A 20,230-nucleotide genomic window follows, 5' to 3' on the forward strand; every position below is an offset into this window, starting at 1 on the left:
ACTGTTGAGAGGAAAACATGTCTTTTTATTCATTCCAGCAAAGTGAAATGTAATGCTATTTGAATACAAGAACTTCAATCTTATTTATACAGCCCAAAACCAAAATCAAGTCAGCCGGGAGAAGCCAAGCACAATTCTACTCTGGTCATGACTTTATTTCCAGGATTTGACATTTGTCTTATGGTTGCACACACTTTATTCCCTTTCCACACCAAAATTTAGGTGTTTAAAAAAAAAATTTAAGAAGTACTTTCAAAGTGAAATTAATTGTCTAAAATGGAAACGTGCACTCTGCACTGCCCTAAGGCACCTTTCTCTTCATAACAAACTGATTGGGAGACCTGGAAGCCTGAACCAAAACGTTTGCCAATTTATAATATATTAGGATTTGTACATTTAAATCATTCTAAACAGGTTTTTTGGTTATAGGACTTATTTGAGCAACATGATTGAATATCCCAAAAGTATTCAGAAGTCAGTCATCATCAGCTGCTGAAAAGGTGCTGTCAATCAGTTTGACTTTCGAAGTATTAATCACAATTAAAGGCCATTTACTTCTTTCTTTAAGGCTAACAACACACCTAGTTTCTATTTAGGGGCAATGCAATAGATGTCTAGTTAAAATGTGAATGGGTCTGAGAAAACCTCAACTTGAATTTCTGTGGAATTTCAGTCCAGGCATGGAGATATTGTACATTTTAGTTCCATTGATAAAAGTAGTGAGCAGTTACAAATACGGACATATCGTGATAGTTAGAAAAGGAGAGCAAGAAACACAAACACCAGCAAAGGCCAATTAGGTTAGACCAGCTTTTGTTTCACAGTTCAACCAGAAAACCCAAGTAAAAGTAGGAATGCTCCTTTGTGAAGTACTAGATTTAAAACAAATTGAGAGGTTAAGGATGCATGATCATGAATATGCACAATTGTTCAAACTGATGATCTTTTTCAGTAATACACTTATGCAGCCAAGAAGCTGCTGGAATTCATCTGAGTATATTACAAATATCCACCTGAAGCACTTCAGTTTGATGTGGAATAAAGAATATTTGCCCTGATGAGAAAAAAAGCTGTCTGACCTGCTCAGTGTATTCAACATTGGTGCTTTTATAGAAAACAATTAACCTGTTTATATTTATGACAACTTCTAAAATTCCATACAATGGAAACAATTGGCAAATGTTTGCCTCTTCTTATGTACACAAAAGATGAGCCAGATGTACCATTATGGCAGTCTAAGTTTTACAATGTTGCACAGATTCCAGCTGCAAGGCTGAATATTCATATAATCTAAACGCAGTTCTACACTATATGGAAAGAAAAATCAGACACATAATATGGACCAATCTAGAATTCACATTTGTAATCTTTATCATCTAAAAGGCTTTGCTGCATGTTCACAAATGTAAATGACTTCAGCATTCGTTTGGTTATCTTCCGCATACGTATGAATTTGAAATTAAGATACTTTGGATTCACAGCCATTCAGGGACATTCTAATTCTATTACAAATAGTTAATATGTTGCTTGCGCTGTAATGTCCTCTCAGACTTTTTGCTGAGTGAACAAAATGAAAAAGAATCACAAGTGTAACTGTCAACTTTGATGCACATGGAATCAAGATATGCATTTCTCAGTAATATGTTTTTGAAATCTGCATTCAAGAAAGATATTCAATTTATTTTAGTCTTACTTCTGGTAGCAACTGAAAAACAAAAAGGTGATTTTATGGATTGTGATAACAATGCTGGAGAAACTCCAGTTTGACATCATAAATGGAAAGAAGCAGTTAAACATTTTGATTGCAATATGACTGTTCTGAAGAAAAGTTTTATTGGACTTGAAACACGAGTTAACATTTCAACTCCATTATGACTTTTCTTCAGAACAGATATTAGAATCAAAATGTTCAACTGTTTCTCTCTACAGATCCCACTCGATCTAAGTTTCTCTAGCATTTTGTTTTTTGTTTCAGATTTCCAACACCAATACTTTGCTTTTAATTAAACATCTGAATCTCTAATAGAAACAGAAATTATTAGAAATGCAGCAAAAGACTGAATTCAGATTTGCTGTCTGTATACAGTTCATGCTTTCAATAGACAGACAGTCTACAGTGACCATGAAGCCATTTTCTTGGCAGCAGAATTTCTCAGCTTCTTAAAAATATTTATTCATTCTTTCACAGGACACTCACATCACTGCCAAAGTGTACATTTATCAATTCCTAATTGCCTATCAGAAGCTGGTGAACTGCTTTCTTGAACTGCTGAAGCCTCTGAAGAAATTGCTCTCACTATGCCAGTTGACCAGATTCTGGTCCAGAATGGAGAGAACTGAATAGGTTTCCAAACCAGGACAGTGAGAGATTTAAGAAAATTTAGGAGACACTGGCATCCCCATTAGTTTGCAGTTCTTGTACATATAAAGTTCAACATTACAGCATTCAGCTGGTTGCAGGATCACAGCATATTAACTGAAAATATTAAAAACCAGCAGATACAGGGAGTCAAAGATTTAATTGCTCCTTCCAATGTAGACATTGGAAATCGAAAGGTCAGTCCTAAAACAAAAAAGTTTTGCTCTTGATCAGAAGATAAATTAAATCAAGAAAAATCAGGATATGCTCTTTTCTCATTAATTAATTGAAGACATGAACTTCCCAAAATTAGAAAGCCTTATTCTTGAGGTCACATTGGTTCCTAACCAGAATCACTACAAGTTAATGATTTAATACACTAAAATTCTATCTTCAAATGCATTTTAGGTCTTCAAATAACATATGCTACAAAATCAAACCTGTACTTTATTCAGACACCAGCCAAGGGGCAATCGTCTGCAAACAACTGACTGAATTGGAGTTGGGGGGGGGGGGGGGGGGGGGGGGGGGGGGGGGGAGGGGGAAGGAGAAGAAGAACTTAAAGTCTGGTTGAAGATTTGTAGCTCGGGTGTCCGTTGTTGTGATTCTGTTTGCCGAGCTGGAAGTTTTTGCTGCAAACGTTTCGTTCCCTGGCTAGGGAACATCATCAGTGCTATTGGAGCCTCCTGTGAAGCGCTGCTTTGATGTTTCTTCCGGTATTTATAGTGGTTTGTTCTTGCCGCTTCCAGGTGTCAGTTTCAGCTGTAGTAGTTTGTATGTGGGGTCCAGGTTGATGTGTCTGTTAATGGAGTTGATTTAACTGTTAACTCCATTAACAGACACATCGACCTGGACCCCATATACAAACCACTACAGCTGAAACTGACACCCGGAAACGGCAAGAACATCCATCAACAGACACATCAACCTGGACCCCACATACAAACTACTACAGCTGAAACTGACACCCGGAAGCGGCAAGAACAAACCACTATAAATACCGGAAGAAACATCAAAGCAGCGCTTCACAGGAGGCTCCAATAGCACTGATGATGTTCCCTAGCCAGGGAACGAAACGTTTGCAGCAAAAACTTCCAGCTCGGCGAACAGAATCACAACAGAAGAAGAACAGCAGGGGGTTCATTGAAGACTACCATTTGAAGTGACCCATTATTTGGGATTATCTATTGATGTGCTCATTGTTGCAATTTGCAACTATTTCTACTCTCACATAAGCAGCAAAGCAGTGTAATGATTGCAGAATTCTGACAGTAGCCACAGTCTTCAGGAAGGAGAAAAACAAACATACAAAATTGTACAACTATTATAATTTGAAAACTTTAAAAAAAAAATCACTGTTTCAATTAATTCACTGGGAAACAACTCAAAAGTTAAAACAATTCAAATTGAACGTGATAAAGCATATATCATTCAAGTGAAAAGAAAATCAAATTTGAAAATGGCATTTCCCTTGCAACCCAAGCAAAGGAAAGTGGGTGCTTTTGCCCCATTCATAAACTAATAAAGGTATTAATCCTACCTAGATCTGTAGGTTTCATCAGATCATCTAGTATTTCGTAGAAAGGCAATTTTGTTAATCTCACTTTGGATTTTGGATCAGCTTTTCCAGTGTGACAATTTGGAACAGACGTTCTGGCATTTAAGGCTGCCTCTGAAGAATGCAGAGGAAATGTTGGAGCAGGCGGAAGTTGCTGACACTGTGCATTTGAGGACCTTGTACTGTAGCGATGAGCATGCAAGTCTTGGATCTTCTTCAGTATCTCCGAGGAACAGTTGTTCCTTACCAGCTGTAATGCACGCGAGACCAATTCATGCTTCAGCCCACTTTTGTTGCGTCCTGCAAACCCCAAGAGTACCTGAAGCTCAGATACTCTAAATCCCAGGATCATATTCTTTTTGGAGGCATTGGGGGTGGGGAGGAAATAAACAAAAGACCATTAATACGATTAATTGAGGCATTTCAATTATTGAACTTTACAGTTTACACAAATTAAGTCCTGTAGAAAGATATATAGTAAATCAAATATCACTCAGGAGTTTAAAAATGATAGATTGACATTTCAGTAAATCACTGAAGGACTGCTGTAGAAATCATACAAATATACTGCACAGGAAGCAGGCTATTAACAAGGAGCCATTTAACCTAATCTCACTTTGTGGTGCTTGGTCCACAACTTTAAAATCGGTTAAAATATTTCCAAGGGGATTTAAAAGCATATTTTAAAATGTTATGAGAGTTTAATGCCTCCTTTCAGACAGTGAATTCCAGATCCCTACTGCCCTCCTGAAAAAAAACCTCTTGCCTCCCTTTTAAACCTTCCACTCAAATCTATGCCTTTGCTTAGGAACCCCTCAACCAAAGAAAATTGGACCATATTTTCCCATTCTATAAAGGCCTGTCCATTTAAACGTTTCAACTAAATTGCCTCCCAGCCTCCTCTATTTAAAAGAGAACAACTCCAGTCTATCCAATTTTGTCTCTAGATGACAATCAGAAATTTCCTCTGTCTATTTCAGAGCACTCTTATTCAATATTTAGTAGCCAGATTTGTGCCAATTACTCAACTGAGGCCTAAACAGCTTTGTTTTAAAAAGATACAGTTCCAGCATCCCCTCCTCATAACATAGTATATCTCAGCTAACAAAGGCAAGAATCACAAACATCTTCTTGACTCTATACCTGCCCAGTTACTCTAAAGAATATGAACATTTGTAGTTCAGGTGCCGGTTGTCATTATTGTAGATATGCTCACATAGCTGTAAAGTTGATTTGTAGTCATTTCGTCCCGTCAGGGTGACATCTTCAGTGCTTTGGAGGCTATTGCAAAGTGCTGCTATACTGGGTCTTCTGGAATTTGTGGTTCTACTTCTGCTGCTTCCGGTTGTTTGCTGCAGTGGCCAATACAGAGGAACCTCGATTATCCGAATACCAATTATCCATAAAATCGAATTATCTGAAGAAGACCTTGAGGTCCCGACAGAAACATTACACACAAAGAAGCGTCCCCAACACTGATCCCATCTTTTGTTTACAGTGATTAAAAGTGCTGCTGAGAGAACAATCCTGGACTGACGGGAGCACAGGCACTGTCTCCAAGTGACTCACCTCCCATCCCCTTCCTTTCTCCCCACAATTTCCCTCGAGTTCTACACAGGCATGTACCCTAAACCCCCTTCACCAGATAATCTCTCTAACATTTGTCCTATGCAGGACAAAAGGGGGAACCTGTCAAAAAAATTGTGCGCGGACTTGCATGCTATTTGGAAACTCACCTCTCCCAAAAGGCAGTAGTAGCATCAGCAGCAGTCTTCTTGTTGGTGTCCAGTCTGGCTGCCCAGTAGGAGCAGCAGGGGCAGAGGCAGGTCAGGGGGAGGTGTCTGGGCGAGGGCTCATGCTTGCTGAGTGCTGCGAGTCTCCTGAACGAGGAGCAGACTTAATAGAAAACTCCCGAGCCTCTGAGGAAAGGCATTGAATCGATTCACCGAATAATCAATTATCCGAATGAAATAGTGCCTGCCCATCTCGTTCAAATAATCGAGGATCTTCTGTATATTGGGTCCAGAGCAATGAGCTTGTTAAGAACAGTCCATGGATGAGTGCCGTGCTTTTAGGAATTCTCAAGCTGTCCTCTGTTTAGCTGGTTCTATGAGTGTTGTGTTGTCCCAAGCTAATTTGTAGTCTGTCATCTGTGTGTATGACTACTAGGGACATCTGGTTGTGGCGTTTAAAGGCAAGTTGGTGCTCATGGGCGCGGATTGTTACTGGTCTGCTTGTTTGCCCAAAATAGTGTTTTGTGCAGTCTTAGCCTGGATTCTTGTCAATTGCATTATTCTTACACATGATGGGTATCGGATTTTTGTCCTGGTTCATTGTTATCTGAGTGTGACTGTCAGTTTACAGACTGTCATAAATCCCAGTGGTCAGAGAAGTCTGGCTGTCAGTTCCAAATTTTTTTTACTTAAGGTAGCGCGGCTAGCGAGTTAGGTCGTGGCATGTCCTGGTCATGTTGTTTGTCTGCGGATACAATTGTGGGGATATCCATTCTTGGCGAAGACTCTGTAGAAGTGTTCTTCTTTTCTTACTAGGTTGGGAGTACTGTGATGTGTTGTAGCCCTTTTGGTCCTAATGCAGTTTCCTGTGAGTGTTTGCTATTGTAAAAGAACACACTGTGGATCCTTTAAAATAACTGATCAATAACCAAGAATGAAATCAGAAAGCAACACTACCAAGATTTTACAGATTATCCGAAGTACACAAATCAGACATACCACTCAGATCCATCATGGCACTGCCAGGAACACCATCGCATAAACTGGCAAAAGAACACCAACAAAAACTTAAAACTTATCAGTGGATCCAAACAATTACAAATTCCGAGACATCAAGAACATAAACATAAATAAGGTCAAAGCAATGGTCTCATTTGATGTAACAGCACCGTTCACTTCAACTGGCAAAATTCAAGCCGGCCAAACAAAAGCAAACCTCCTGGACAGGGAGAACAGACAACACAATGGGAAACCTATCAACAAGAACTGCATACTCAAATATGAGGTCTGTGCTTGACGACACACTTCACATTCAGCAATCAAATATATGAACTGATCAATGGGACACCTATGAGCTCACCCACCTCTGGGCTCAAAGCAGAGGCTGTGATGCAAAGATTGGAACAAACAGCCCAAACAAATCCAACCCAAATTCTGGATCAGATACCTAGCTGACACTTTTGCTATCATTAAGAGAACAGAAATCAAGAACACACACTGGATCGTCAATACCAAACTCACAGGGATCAGATTTATGAGAGAAGAGGAAACCAACAATCAACTCCCATTCCTTGATGTGATGGTTCAAAGAACACAGAACGGTGAATACACTGCAAAAAAAAATGTGTATAGGATAGCCACGTACACAGACCAGATCCTGAATTACAACAGCAATAATCCAAACACACAGGAGAAGCTGCATTAGGACCCTGTTCAAAAGGGCTACACCCCGACCTACAAAGGGAAGAACAGTCTTTGCCAGAAATGCATATCCCTGCAATTTCATCTGCAGATGCCTAACAGACAAACATGACGAGGACATGCCATGACCTAACTCACTAGCCAGGCCACTTTACATTAAAAAAACACATCGTGGAACTGACAGCCAGACTTCTCCAACCACTGGGATTCAGGATAACCCATAAACTGACTGCCATGCTCAGACAACAACTCACCAGGACAAAAAAACCTTATACCCATCATCATGTGCAAGACCAACACAATTTACAAGATTCCATGAAGAGACAGCATGAATCACCAGATAGGGCTAACAGGCAGACAACTAACAATCCACATCCACGAACACCAACTAGCCAATAAACGCCATGACCAGCTGTGCCTAGTAGCCATACATACAGATGACAGGGACCACAAATTTGACTGGGACAACACAACGATCTTAGGACAAGCTAAACAGGGGACAGCCAGAAAATTCCTAGAAGCACAGCACTTATCCAGACTCCTATCAAACAGCATATTGCCCTGGACCCAATATACCAGCCACTACAATGAACAACCAGAACCTGCAACTGGAAGCAGCAAAAACAGAACCAAAGAAATTCCAGATGATACAGTACAGCTGCACTTCACAGGAAGCTCCAAAGCACTGAATATGTCACCAAAGCAGGGGACAAAACATCTGCAAATCAACTTCCCAGCTCTGCAAACATGCCCACAACAAAAACAACAAACTGCATGACACCCAGCAAATTCTAGAGGAACAGTATGTTGTTCAGTCCCTTGTCTTGTCCGTCTTCTTCAGATGTGCAATTCTCTAAATTGTTCAGTCTACTTGACCAGTCCATAGTCTTTTTAGAATCTCTCTCCACAGTATTCATCATTTAACATGTAGCTAATTTTGGGTAATTTTCAAACTTTTTAATCATGCCTCTACATTTAAGTAGAGATCATTGCTACACAAGCACAAAAGAACCACAAATAACCAAATACTCAGAAAAGTCTTCCAGTCACAAAAATATACATCCACCTATACCCTTTACTTTTTGTTTCTCTGTTAATTTTGGATCCAATTTGCTACTTTGCTTTGAATCTTACAGGCTTTTACTTTCATGTCCAGTCTGCCATACAAGATGCTGTTGGAAGACTTGCTAAAATTCATGTAGACTATGAGGAGTTGCACAGTGGCTCAATCATTAGCACTACTGCCTCACAGCGTCAGGGATGTGGATTTGATCCCACTCTCAGACGACTGTTGCATGGGATTGCTCTGGTTTCTTCCCACAGTCCAAAGATGTGCAAGTTAGGTGGATTGGCTATGCTAAATTGCCTATCGTATCCAGGGATGTGTAGGTTAGGTGGACCAGGCATTAGAAATGCAGGGTTACAGAGATAGGATGGATCTGGATGAGATGATCTTTGGAGTGTCAGCGTGGACTCGATGGGCCAAATGATCTGCTTCAACACTGTAGGGATTCTATTAAATCCATTACCTTCATTGATGGTCATTAATTCTGCTTCAAAATATTCCACTGTTTTCATCAGACAATATCTCCCTCTAACAAATCATTGCCTTTCCAAACCAACCTTGATTTTGTGCTTTTTTCCAATAGGTTTCCTGTAATCAATCTTTTTACCTATATTTAACAAACAATTGTACAATGTTAACTGTCCTCCATCTTGACACCACATTTGTAGGTAGAGAGGACTGAAGAATGAGCTGGAGGCCCACTATATAATCTCCTTGCAACAAGAGATATACTTCATTTGAAATCAGTTACTTACTTTCAAAGAAAGTAAGCCTCTCAAATACTTTCATTCAAACTCTCTCTTTCCTTCAGGTTGTTATTTTCATGTAATATTTCACAATTCTCTTGATTCAAAATGTCTATATCACCCCTCTCTTGTGAGAGAAGACTAAAGTATTCATGAACAGACATTCCCTTCTTGAAGTAACAGTAACACTCAAAAGATTCTCCCTTCGTTATTTATGTATTCATTAAAATAAAGTGAGTGCGACTGAATTTTACTTGCCAATAATTTCAACTTACACTCATACTACTTAAGGATTCTGCAATACTTCTCTCTGTCTTATTATGCTTTCCCTTTCAGTTTCTTCATCTACGCCCATCAGATGAGACATTAATTCTAAGGATGGTGTCAAATTTTCAAAGTCAAATTTTCCCAAGACACTCTTAGATGAGCAGGAATTTGTCTATTCAATATTTACACCTCAGCCATTAAATTGCGATGCCTCTTTCTCAACAAACACATATTTTCAGCTCAACCTCAAAAATTGTTAAAGAATTATTTTCATCCTGTCACGATCATAATTCACTCGCCGTTTTAATAACGGAGGTCATTCTGACCCTCAGGATGAAATCAGCCGTTTTCCTTCCTTAGCCTTTGGCGGGAAATTTAAGAAGAAAAACCACCTCCAGGACTGAGCATGCTCAGTCAGTGGGTAAGGGGGAAGCCGGCCCGTCACCCCTACCTGCCCTTCGGTGGAATAATCGTTCAAAAACAAGACCGGGATTCACTGAGAAACCTTGCCGCCCTCCAGATCGGTCTGCTAGCTTTCCCGCACGATCCACTATCTCAATCACAGACTTGAGCCAGTTACCTTAGCCGCGCTTTGTTCCGCCATATTTTGTTTTTCCTCACAGCGGCCCGCTCTCCCCGCGCAGAATCACTCCGCCCAAGGGCCAAGCAGCCAATCACAGAGCGGATCTTTATCAAGTGGGGGAGGGGGTAAAAGCGAGAGGTGGGGGCGGGAGTCCCAACGGTCGTAGCCGTTTAAAAACCCGAACAAGGCGGCGACTAGCCACGGACAACATAGACCGTAGTTCACGGCAGATTGCTGTCACATGACAATCATAATGTTCATACCTATAAACTGAAAGTGATAAAAATAGCTTTCCTTGTTTCCCACCATTCACATTCAATCGATTTTTTTTTCGCATTAATGCCTGACAGGCGGTTTGTCTAAGTAAATCATTTTGGGTGTATGCTGTTTCGTCTCACGGAAGGTAAATCATAGAATGTGGCCTGACAAGATTCCTGAAAATTAACCCTATATTTTGAGCACATATTTCCTCACTCTGCTGTTTCTCACGGCCTTAAGTGGTTTTGAATGTTTTTTTTTCACGTCTGAGAATTCCAGTCATCCTTATGCTAAACGGAAATCGTTGGAGAAACTCAACAGGTTTGGCAACATCTATGGAGAGAAAGCAGAATTAAAAGTTTCGGGTCCAGTGACCCTTCTTCAGAACATCCTGATCCTAACTTCTCTTCTTGGTCGTCTGGCCTGAGGCTGCTTCGAAAACTTCAGTAAGAACCTGCAAAAATGTATTTTGTTTGTAAAGTAGCATACTATGATTTAACTTGAAAATTTACTAAGATCATTTTGAATAATTGTTAGGTTCGAGATGTCTAGAAAATTCTAAAGTGTAAAGTATCAATTGTTTAAAAAACTTGTAATCTTTGGATAGGCTTTTTATGTTTTAAAAGAACATTTGAACTTGATTGACTTTTTGTTTGCCAAGAGACAGCAGGGAGGGCTGAATATGGAAGTGAGTTTGATAGAATCTCCATGGATCTTGACATGCCTTTTGAAAGTTCTTCCAAGCAGTCTGTCCAGGAAAGTAAGAGGAGGTGGGACCCAAGGGAAAGGGGCAAGTTCAATTCAAAATGGCTCAGTGGTAGGGAAAATAAAGGGAATGGTCAACCAATATTTTAGGACTGCAACAAAAACAAAGTTCTGAAGAGACTCAGCAAGTATAGCAGCATCTGTAAAAAGAAAAACCAAGTTAATATTTTGAGCTGAGAGACCCTTCATCAGAATGCCAAATTGTTAACTGTTTGTTTTTCTGTCTGCAGAGCTGCCAGACATGTTAACTTTTGCCAGTACTTTGTTTTGGTTCAGATCTTCAACTCTTTGTCTTTATAACTACAAGTTTGTAGTAGCTCAGCAATAGATTGTTTCCTTTTTGTGCCTGTGTCAATGGTTTAAGGATCATGAAAAAGTAAGCTGTGACAGAAAGTATCATTGTCAGTGCTGTGAAGCTAGTTTTACTTATTAATAATCTGCTCACTGAACCTCAGTTTGGATTTTGTCAGGGCAATTCAGCTGCAGTCCTGATGAAGAGTCTAGACCCGAAACGTCGACTTCTCCAGCTCCTGATGCTGCCTGGTTTGCTGTCGTCTTCCAGCCTCATGTTTGTTTACAGACCTCATTACAGCTTGGCCTAAACATGGAAAAGCGATCTGAACTCAAAGGGTGAGACTTTGATGTGAAGGTGATTTGACTGTGTGTGACATTGATGAACTTGAGCAAAACTGAAGTCCGTGAGGATCAAGGCACAAATTAAGATTGTGATGGAATACATTCCATTTGCTTAGATGGGTGCAGCTCCATCAATCATGAGGCTTGACATTATCCAAGTCAAAGCAACCACCCCCTCCACCTCCTTCAGCATTCATTCCTTAACTACTCATGAACAGTGTTATGTCAACTACAAGATGCAATGCAGTAATTCATAAAGATACCTCCACCAATAACTTTCAAACCTGCAACCTCTATTATCTACAAGCACAATGGCAGCTGATGAATTGGAGCACTACCACTTGTGACTTCCCCTCCAAGTAACACACCATCCTGAATTGAAACTGTGTGGTTGTTCCTAGACTCATTAGTTCAAACTTCTGAAATTCCCTTCCTAATAGTTTTATGGGTGTCCACAAGGACTGTAGTAGTTCAAGAAGGCAGTTCACCATCACCTTGTCCAGTGCAACTGGGTTGAGCGATAAATGCTGGCCCAGTCAGCAATGTCCACATCCTTGGAATGAATTTAAAATGAAAACAGGAGAAAACTCTCCATTATCTAGAGTCATACTCAGCAGAAATTAAGATGGTTGTGATTGTCGGACGCCAGTCATTTCAGCCTCCAAACCGAAGGAATCAGTGTAGTAGTATTTTAGGATTGACTGTCTCCATCAATGATTCTCCATTCTTATTGAGAGAAGTGGAAGTGTTTGCTTATGATTGGTATTGAACGCTGTGTGCTCATGACTTCAGATACTGATACTTATCAAGTTTTGAGAAGATTTGTAGCTCAGGTTGAGTTTCGGGATGTAGGTTTGCTCACTGAGCTGAAAGGTTCATTTTCAGACGTTTTGTCAGCATACTAGGTAACCTCTTCAGTGAGCCTCTGAACGAAGCACTGCTGGCGTTTCCTGCTTTCTCTTTAATGTTTGGGTTTCCTAGGGTTGATGATGTCATTTCCTATGGTGATGTCATTTCCTATTTGCACTATCTACATTGAAAAGGTCAACAGTGTGATGAGGTAACAGTGATAGTCCTTGATATCAAGGCATTCGGCCAAGTGTGGCATCAACGAGCCCTAGCAAAACTGGAATCAATGTTATCAGCAGGAAAACTCTCCACTAGTTGAAGTCATACCTAGTGCACAGGATATGGTTGTGGTTGTTGAAGGTCAGTCCAGGACATCTTTGCAGGGGTTCCTCAGGATGGTGTGCTAAGTCATTAAAGGTCAGAAGTGGGGATGTGCAACAGTGATTACACAATGTTCAGCACTATTTGCAACACCTCAGATACGGAGGCAATCCATTCACAAATGCAACAAGATCTAGACAGTATCCAGATTTAGGGTGAAAAGTGGCAAGTAACATTCATGCCATTCAAATGCCAAACAATGACCATCTGCAAAAAAGGACATTCTAAACACCACCCCTTGACATTCAGCGATGTTATCAGCACTGGATCCCCCACTATCAACATTCTTAGGGTTACCATTGACCTGAAACTGAGCTGGATTTGCCATATAAATACAGTGGCTGCAAGTGCAGGTCAGAAGCTAGGAATCTTGTGGCAAGCAAGTCAGCTCCTGACTCCTCAAAGCCCATCTACCATCTACAAGGAACAGGTCAGAAGTGTTATGGAATACTCATTTACTGGATGAGTGCAGCTCTAACACCACTCAAGAAGTTTGATGCCATGCTGGACAAAGCAGCCCACTTGATTGGCATCACATCCACAAGCATCCACTCCCTCTGCCACCACACTCAGTAGCACAGTGTGTACCATCTACAAGATACATTGCAGAAATTCGTCAAAGATCCTGAGATAGCACCTTCTAGACCCATGACTACTTCCATCAGGAGGACAAGGGCAGCAGATACATGGGAACACCACCACCTACAAGTTCTTCTCCAAGCCACTCACCATCCTGACTTGGAAATATATCACCATTCCTTTATTGTGACTGGGTCAAAATCCTGGAATTCCCTCCCAAAGGGCACTGTGGGCCAACCATGACATGGACCACAAGAAGGCAACTCACCACCGCCTTCTCAAGGGCAACTAGGGTGCACCAAAGAGAATTTCTTGAAACAGTATGTGGATATTCCAACTCAGAGGAGCCATATTGGGTCACTGGAGAGATCCTGAAGGACTGACAAGTAGCTAATGTTCCTCTGTTCAAGAAAATAGGGATAGACCAGTGAGTCACATCGGTGGCTAGGAAGCTTTTGGAGAGAATTCTTAGGGATAGGATTTACACACATTTGGCTAATGAGCCTGGCCAGGCAACTGACCTCCCAGTGCAACAGCATTTTAGAAACAGCGATCACAACTTTAAATTTTAAAATAGGTATGAATAAGGATAAGTCAGGACCTTGTGGCAAGGCACTAAATTGGGGGAGGCCAAATCATGATAGTATTGGATAGGAGCAAGGGGGATATAATTGGGAGCAGCTGTCATCGGGTGAGTCCACCTTTGATATGTGAGAATTGTTTTAAAACGTGCTGGTCAGAGTTCCGTACTGGCATGTTTCATTGAGGAGGAAGGACAAGGATGGCAAAGTAAGGGACCCTTGGGTAATGAGGAAGATTGCGAATTTAGTCAAAAGGGGACAAAGAAAAATCTGTAAGGTTTAAGAAGCTAAAATCAGACCGGGCCCGTGAGGAATATAAGGAAAGCAGCAAAGAACTCAAGTAGGGAATTAGGAGAGGCCATAAAACGACGTTGGCAAGTAGGGTTAAAGAGAATCCCCAGGCATTCCATACATATATCTTTAAAAAAAACAAGAGGATAAAGAAGGAGAGGTTAAGACCACTCCAGGACAAAGGAGGGAACTTGTGTTTGGAGGCAGAGGATGTGAGCGAGATCTTAAATGAGCACTTTGTATCTGTATTGACCCAGAATAAGGACATGTAGGACAGTGAAGTTGGTGTGGAGCATACTAGATTAGATTAGATTACTTACAGTATGGAAACAGGCCCTTCGGCCCAATAAGTCCACACCGACCCGCCGAAGCGCAACCCACCCATACCCCTACATTTACCCCTTACCTAACACTACGGGCAATTTAGCATGGCCAATTCACCTGACCCGCACATCTTTGTGACTGTGGGAGGAAACCGGAGCACCCGGAGGAAACCCACGCAGACACAGGGAGAATGTGCAAACTCCACACAGTCAGTCGCCTGAGGCGGGAATTGAACCCAGGTCCCTGGCGCTGTTAGGCAGCAGTGCTAACCACTGTGCCACCGTGCCGCCCCTAATATGCTATAGCATTTTGAGATCAGGAAAGAAGTGGAGTTGGGTATTATTGAAGGTGTGGAAGTATATACCTTTTAAGAGTTTAAAAGCTTGCAAGGTCAAAGCACACTCAGTCGAAAACAGGGTAACAGTGTAACACTTGGGCGAAACAAATAGTGCAGATGAGTTGCTATGATACAAATACAAATTTAATTTCGGCCAATCAGTTTAAATTATGCCCCAAGATACCAAACTCCAATCAAATTTGAATTTAGTATTTTGATAATATTAAAACCAGTGGACTGGTCTGATGTTTTGAGGTATAAAACTGAACATTTTAAACTGCTAGAGGGAGAACTGCCAAACCACCAAGTACAGATGGCCAACAGAACAGCTCTCTGGAACGTACAGGTCTATGACGAGTTTGCGCAGCAGAACATTGAAAAGACGGCAGAGGAAAATCTGCAGAGGAAGATACAAAGAGCAGATTAGACTGCTGACTGGTTTTGAAAGTTGAATTTTTTTGTAAATGTTAATTGGAATTTCTATCGGACTAATATTGTAGAGTGGGAGGTAGAAGATCTCTTTTTTTAAGAGAAAGGAGTTGTAAATAGTTGTTGGTTTTGATATTTTCTGTTGGACTTAAAGTAAAAATTAACAACTTGATTTTAAATAGTGACCTCTGGGATAGCGCTTTGCCTCTCTGTTTAACAGATTACAGCATGAGTCTTTTCTGTGTGGCTGTTTTAAATTAGCAGAGGAGTTTATCCTGTGTCATAGCATTAGGTCTCTTTAAGAGCATTAAGGTGGGTATGTTTCCAGAGCTCGATGGTATGTACCCAGGTTATTGAGAGAGGCACGAGAGGAGATTGCTGGTGCCTTAACCAGGATCTTTGCATCCTCGCTAGCCACTGGAGAGGTCCCAGAGGACAGGCGAGTAGCTAATGTTGTTCCTCTGTTCAAGAAAGGAAATAGTGATTATCCAGGAAATAAAGACTAGTGCGTCTTACATTGGTGGTTGGGAAGCTATTGGAAACAGTTCTTAGGAATAGGATTTACATGCATTTGGAAAGATATGGTCAAAATAGGGACAGTCAGAATGGCTTTGTGTAGGGAATGTCATGTCTTCTGAATTTGATTGAATTTTTCGAGGAGGGTGATGAAGGTGATCGATGAGGCCAGAGCCATGGATATTGTTGACATGGATTTTTGTAAGACTTTTGACAAGATCCCTCGTGGTAGGCTCATCCAGAAGATTAAAATGGAAGGCCTCCATAGTGACTTGGCCGCTTGTATCAGAATTGGCTTGCCCATAGCATACAGAGGGTAATGGTGGAAGGGTATTTATTGGGCTCGAAGTCTGTGACTAATGGTACTCTATAGGGATCTGTACTGGGACCTCTGCTGTTTGTGATATGTATGTAAATGACTTAGATGAAAATGTAAATGTGTGGGATAGTAAGTTTGCAGATGACACAGAGCAGTGGAATTGTGGATAGTTAGAAGTTTGCCAAAGGATACAGAGGGATGTAGATCAGTTGCAGATTAGGGTGAAGAAATAGCAGATGGAGTTTAGTACAGGCAAATGTGAGAGGGTGCACTTTGGGAGATCAAATGTTAAGGGAAATTATACAGTTCATGGCAGGACCCTGAACAGTATTGATGCACAGAGGGATCTTGGGGTTCTGAAGTCCACATTGACTGCAGCATATCATCCATACTGAAAACAAAAAATGCTGGAGATCACACTAGGTCAGGGAGCATCCACAGAGAGAAAGCAAGCTAATGTTTCAAGTCTAGATAATTCTTCATCAGAGCTGCTGCCTGACCCGCTGTGGAATCCAACAATTTTTGTTTTCAGATTCCAACAGATGCAGTAATTTGCTCCTACAATGTACCATCTATACCTCCCCAATAACTCACCAATCCTTCTTTGACAGCATCTTCCAAACTTGCAGTCACCACCACCTAGAAGAACAGTGGCAGCATCTGCATGCAAATACCATCACCTGTAAGTTCCCTCAATGCCCCCCAAATCCAGACCTGGAACCACATCACCATTCTTTCAATGTCACTTGGTGACAGCATTTCTTGTTTATTTTTAATGTGCACCTTTGACATTCATGTACAGCATGACTGCATTCATCTGTAGCTGAGTGACTATGGTAATCCCTTCCTAACAACACTTTGCATATATTTGTATCATATGTATTGCAATAGTTCCAAAAGACAGTCATTACCACCATTTATATGGTAATTAGGTATGGTCAAAAATGCTGGGCTTGCCTGTTAATGAATAAAGAATTCTAACAATGCATTGGTCAAATGGGGGATTGGTGGTAAGTAGTAAATGGAATTCAATCTGGAGAAATGTGCAGTAGGGCATTAGGGGAAGACGAACATGGCAAAAGAATATGTGGAGAATTGTACGGAAATAGTGAAATATTGGAGTGCATATCCCCAAATATTTGATATTGGGGCAGGTTGACTCAGTTGCATTTAGAAAGGCCTTTGATAAGGTTCCACATGGTAGGCTGCTCTGGAATTGAGGGGGAGTTAGCAAATTGGATACAAAATTGGTTTGATGGTCGGGAGCAGAGGGTAATAGTGGAAGAATGCTTGTCAGACTGGAGGCCTGTGACTAGTAGAGTGCCTCAGGTTAGTGCTGAGTCCATTATTGTTTGTTTTCTATATCAATGATTTGGATGAGAATGTGCAAGACATGATTAATTAATTTTGCAGATGATACTAAATAGGTGGTATTGTGGACAGTGAGCAAGGTTATCAGAAATTGCAGCAGGACGTTGATCAGCTGGAGAAGTGGGCTGAGAAATTGCAAATGGAGTTGAATATAGATATAGGTGAGTTCTTGCATTTTGGAAAGTCAAATCGAGGTAGGAGTTTCATGGTGAATAGTAGTGTCTAAGAGTGTAATGGATCAGAAGGATATTGCAGGTCAGGTTCACTGTCCTCTGAAAAGTGGATTGACAAGTGGACAGGGCAGTGAAGAAGGCCTTTGGCACACTCGTCTTCATGGAATTGGGAAGTTATGTTGCAGTTATACAGGACATTAGTGAGGCCACGCTTGGAGTATTGTGTTCAGTTTTGGTTACCTTGTTATAGGAAGGATGTTATTAAACTGGGAAGATTGCCAAAGAAATTTACAAGGGCGTTGCCTAGACTCAATAGTCTTAATTATACAGAGAGGTTAGACAAGCTAGGACTTTTTTCTTTAGAGCTTAGGAGACTGACGGTGTTCTTTGTAGAGGTGTATAAGATGATGAGAGGCATGGACAGGGTGAATGCACTCAGTCTTTTTCCTAGGGTTGGGGAATCGAGGACTAGAGGGCATTAGTTAAAGGGTAGGAGAAAGTGAGGACTGCAGCTGCTAGAGATCAGAACTGAAAATGTGTTGCTGGAAAAGCACAGCAGGTCAGGCAGCATCCAAGGAGCAGGAGAATCGACGTTTCGGGCATGAGTCCTTCTTCAGGAATATTCCATTCCATTCTTGAAGAAGGGCTCATGCCCAAAACGTCGATTCTCCTGCTAATCAGTTAAAGGGTAGACAGCAAAGAATAAAAGGGAACCTGAGGGGCAATTTTATTTTTAGAGGGTGGTACGCATGTGGAATGAGCTGCCAGTGGAAGTGGTTGAGGTGGGTACATTAACAACATTTAAAAGACATTTGGACAAATGCATGGATAGGAAAGGATTAGAAGAATACAGACCAGGTGCAAGGAAATGGGATTAGTTTGGATGGACATTTGTTAGCATGGACCAGTTTGGGTCAAAGGGCCTGTCTCTGTGCTGTAGGACTGTCACTCTGAGACATGCAGAATACATAACCATAATTTAGAAATATATGTACAATAAATATGCTAGAACTGTATAAAACGTTATTTTGGCCGTATCTCAGTGTTCTATAGTTCTAGTCACATTACAATAAGGTTGTAATTATGTGAGATGTATAGAGTTACTCTGAGAATGCTGTTAGGACTAGAAATTTTAAATAAGAAATGAAATTTTGGATTTGCTCAATCCCTGCAATTTCATGTCACCAAATGTAATCACACCTGATTTGTTTCCTTCCATTCATAATCTTCTGCATTCAAATAAATTTTTTTTATTTTCCTACTCTCCAGAAAAGTACAAGTATGGGTCTGTGCAAAATAAATAACTAAATGTCGAGAAGCAAGTAAAGAAAACAGTCACAATCTGCAGCACAGCTTTTAGGCCTGTATCACACTCTTGTTCCTTTTACTTTTGATTGATTGCAGTGTTGCATTGTAATACTTTATTTATCTGCATTTATTTCTAGTGTTCTTTGATTCATCTACTGAAGGGAAAAATACCATTTCAATTCTGAAGAATTAATTTCCTTATGAATTGCTAACTCCTGTATTCCCAGAATCTTTTCCGCGGTTTAAATTGCCCACGGTTTACTGTGGCCCAAATGTAAAAAAGGGAACATTCTGGAACCAGGTACTGGGGGCTACCAAGAAGATAAATTTCCCATTGAAATGAATGGGTTCACTCCTATCTGTGGTTTTGGGCTTCTGCTGTAGTCGTGGAACATGTCTCCTGAGGGTACTGGAGGACTACTGCATATTACTTTTTTAAAAAATCATTTTCCAATTGCTCTGCTAAGTGAAAAACATTCATCTAATTTGTTGATTACTTCAAATAACTTTGTTTAAAATACCCACTATTACTTCATGCTATTATTTCTGTAAAGTAATGGTATTGATCAGAATAAAATCTAGTAAACAGCTAACAATATGGATCCATAAGAGAAATAATCACTGAACTAAGCTTATCAATATTTTCAGGAAGTAACATTGTGTATGTTATGGAAAGCCCTGCAATATTTTGTTTTTGGACTTGTATTATGAGTGCCTTAACATTAAAGACTTAATTTTTAAAAAATTGGTGATTTAAAACAAAACTCAAGAATAGATTACAAGATGAAGGATTGTAATTGGGAAAAGCTGTCATATTAAGACATTATTTTCTATCAAAGTAAATGTTAAACAATTCTAGACAAAGTGACCACACTTCTGTACTTTGTGTGCCATGTAGATACATATATGGAGCTTGAAGCCCCAACTATCTGTCTTGCTGACATCAAATGTTGTTTTGTTTTATTGTTTTATTAGGAGATAAATATTAATGTCATTAAGTAAAACCTTTCCAACTCTGTAGATGAGTTTTAAAACTTAAATTGTAGTTAATTAATAAATATATAACTTAGTAAAGGATAGGCAGGCAACACTGATGGAAT

General features: G+C 40.4%; 1 protein-coding gene and 1 long non-coding RNA gene across 2 annotated transcripts in view; one reads left to right on the plus strand and one right to left on the minus strand.

Moving 5' to 3' along the window:
- Positions 1 to 20,230, minus strand: part of LOC132829014 (E3 SUMO-protein ligase PIAS4-like) — a 92,733-nt gene that overhangs the window by 46,336 nt on the left and 26,167 nt on the right. Inside the window, exon 3 of the mRNA XM_060846279.1 lies at positions 3,900 to 4,272. Coding sequence (XP_060702262.1) covers positions 3,900 to 4,272 — 373 coding nt within the window. The remainder of the gene's footprint in view (positions 1 to 3,899; positions 4,273 to 20,230) is intronic.
- Positions 10,149 to 19,726, plus strand: LOC132829015 (uncharacterized). Its single transcript, XR_009646189.1, has 2 exons — positions 10,149 to 10,717; positions 16,890 to 19,726. It is a non-coding gene; the product is annotated as an uncharacterized LOC132829015 (long non-coding RNA).

The sequence above is a fragment of the Hemiscyllium ocellatum genome, chromosome 28, assembly GCF_020745735.1.
Source record: "Hemiscyllium ocellatum isolate sHemOce1 chromosome 28, sHemOce1.pat.X.cur, whole genome shotgun sequence".
Taxonomy (NCBI): domain Eukaryota; kingdom Metazoa; phylum Chordata; class Chondrichthyes; order Orectolobiformes; family Hemiscylliidae; genus Hemiscyllium; species Hemiscyllium ocellatum.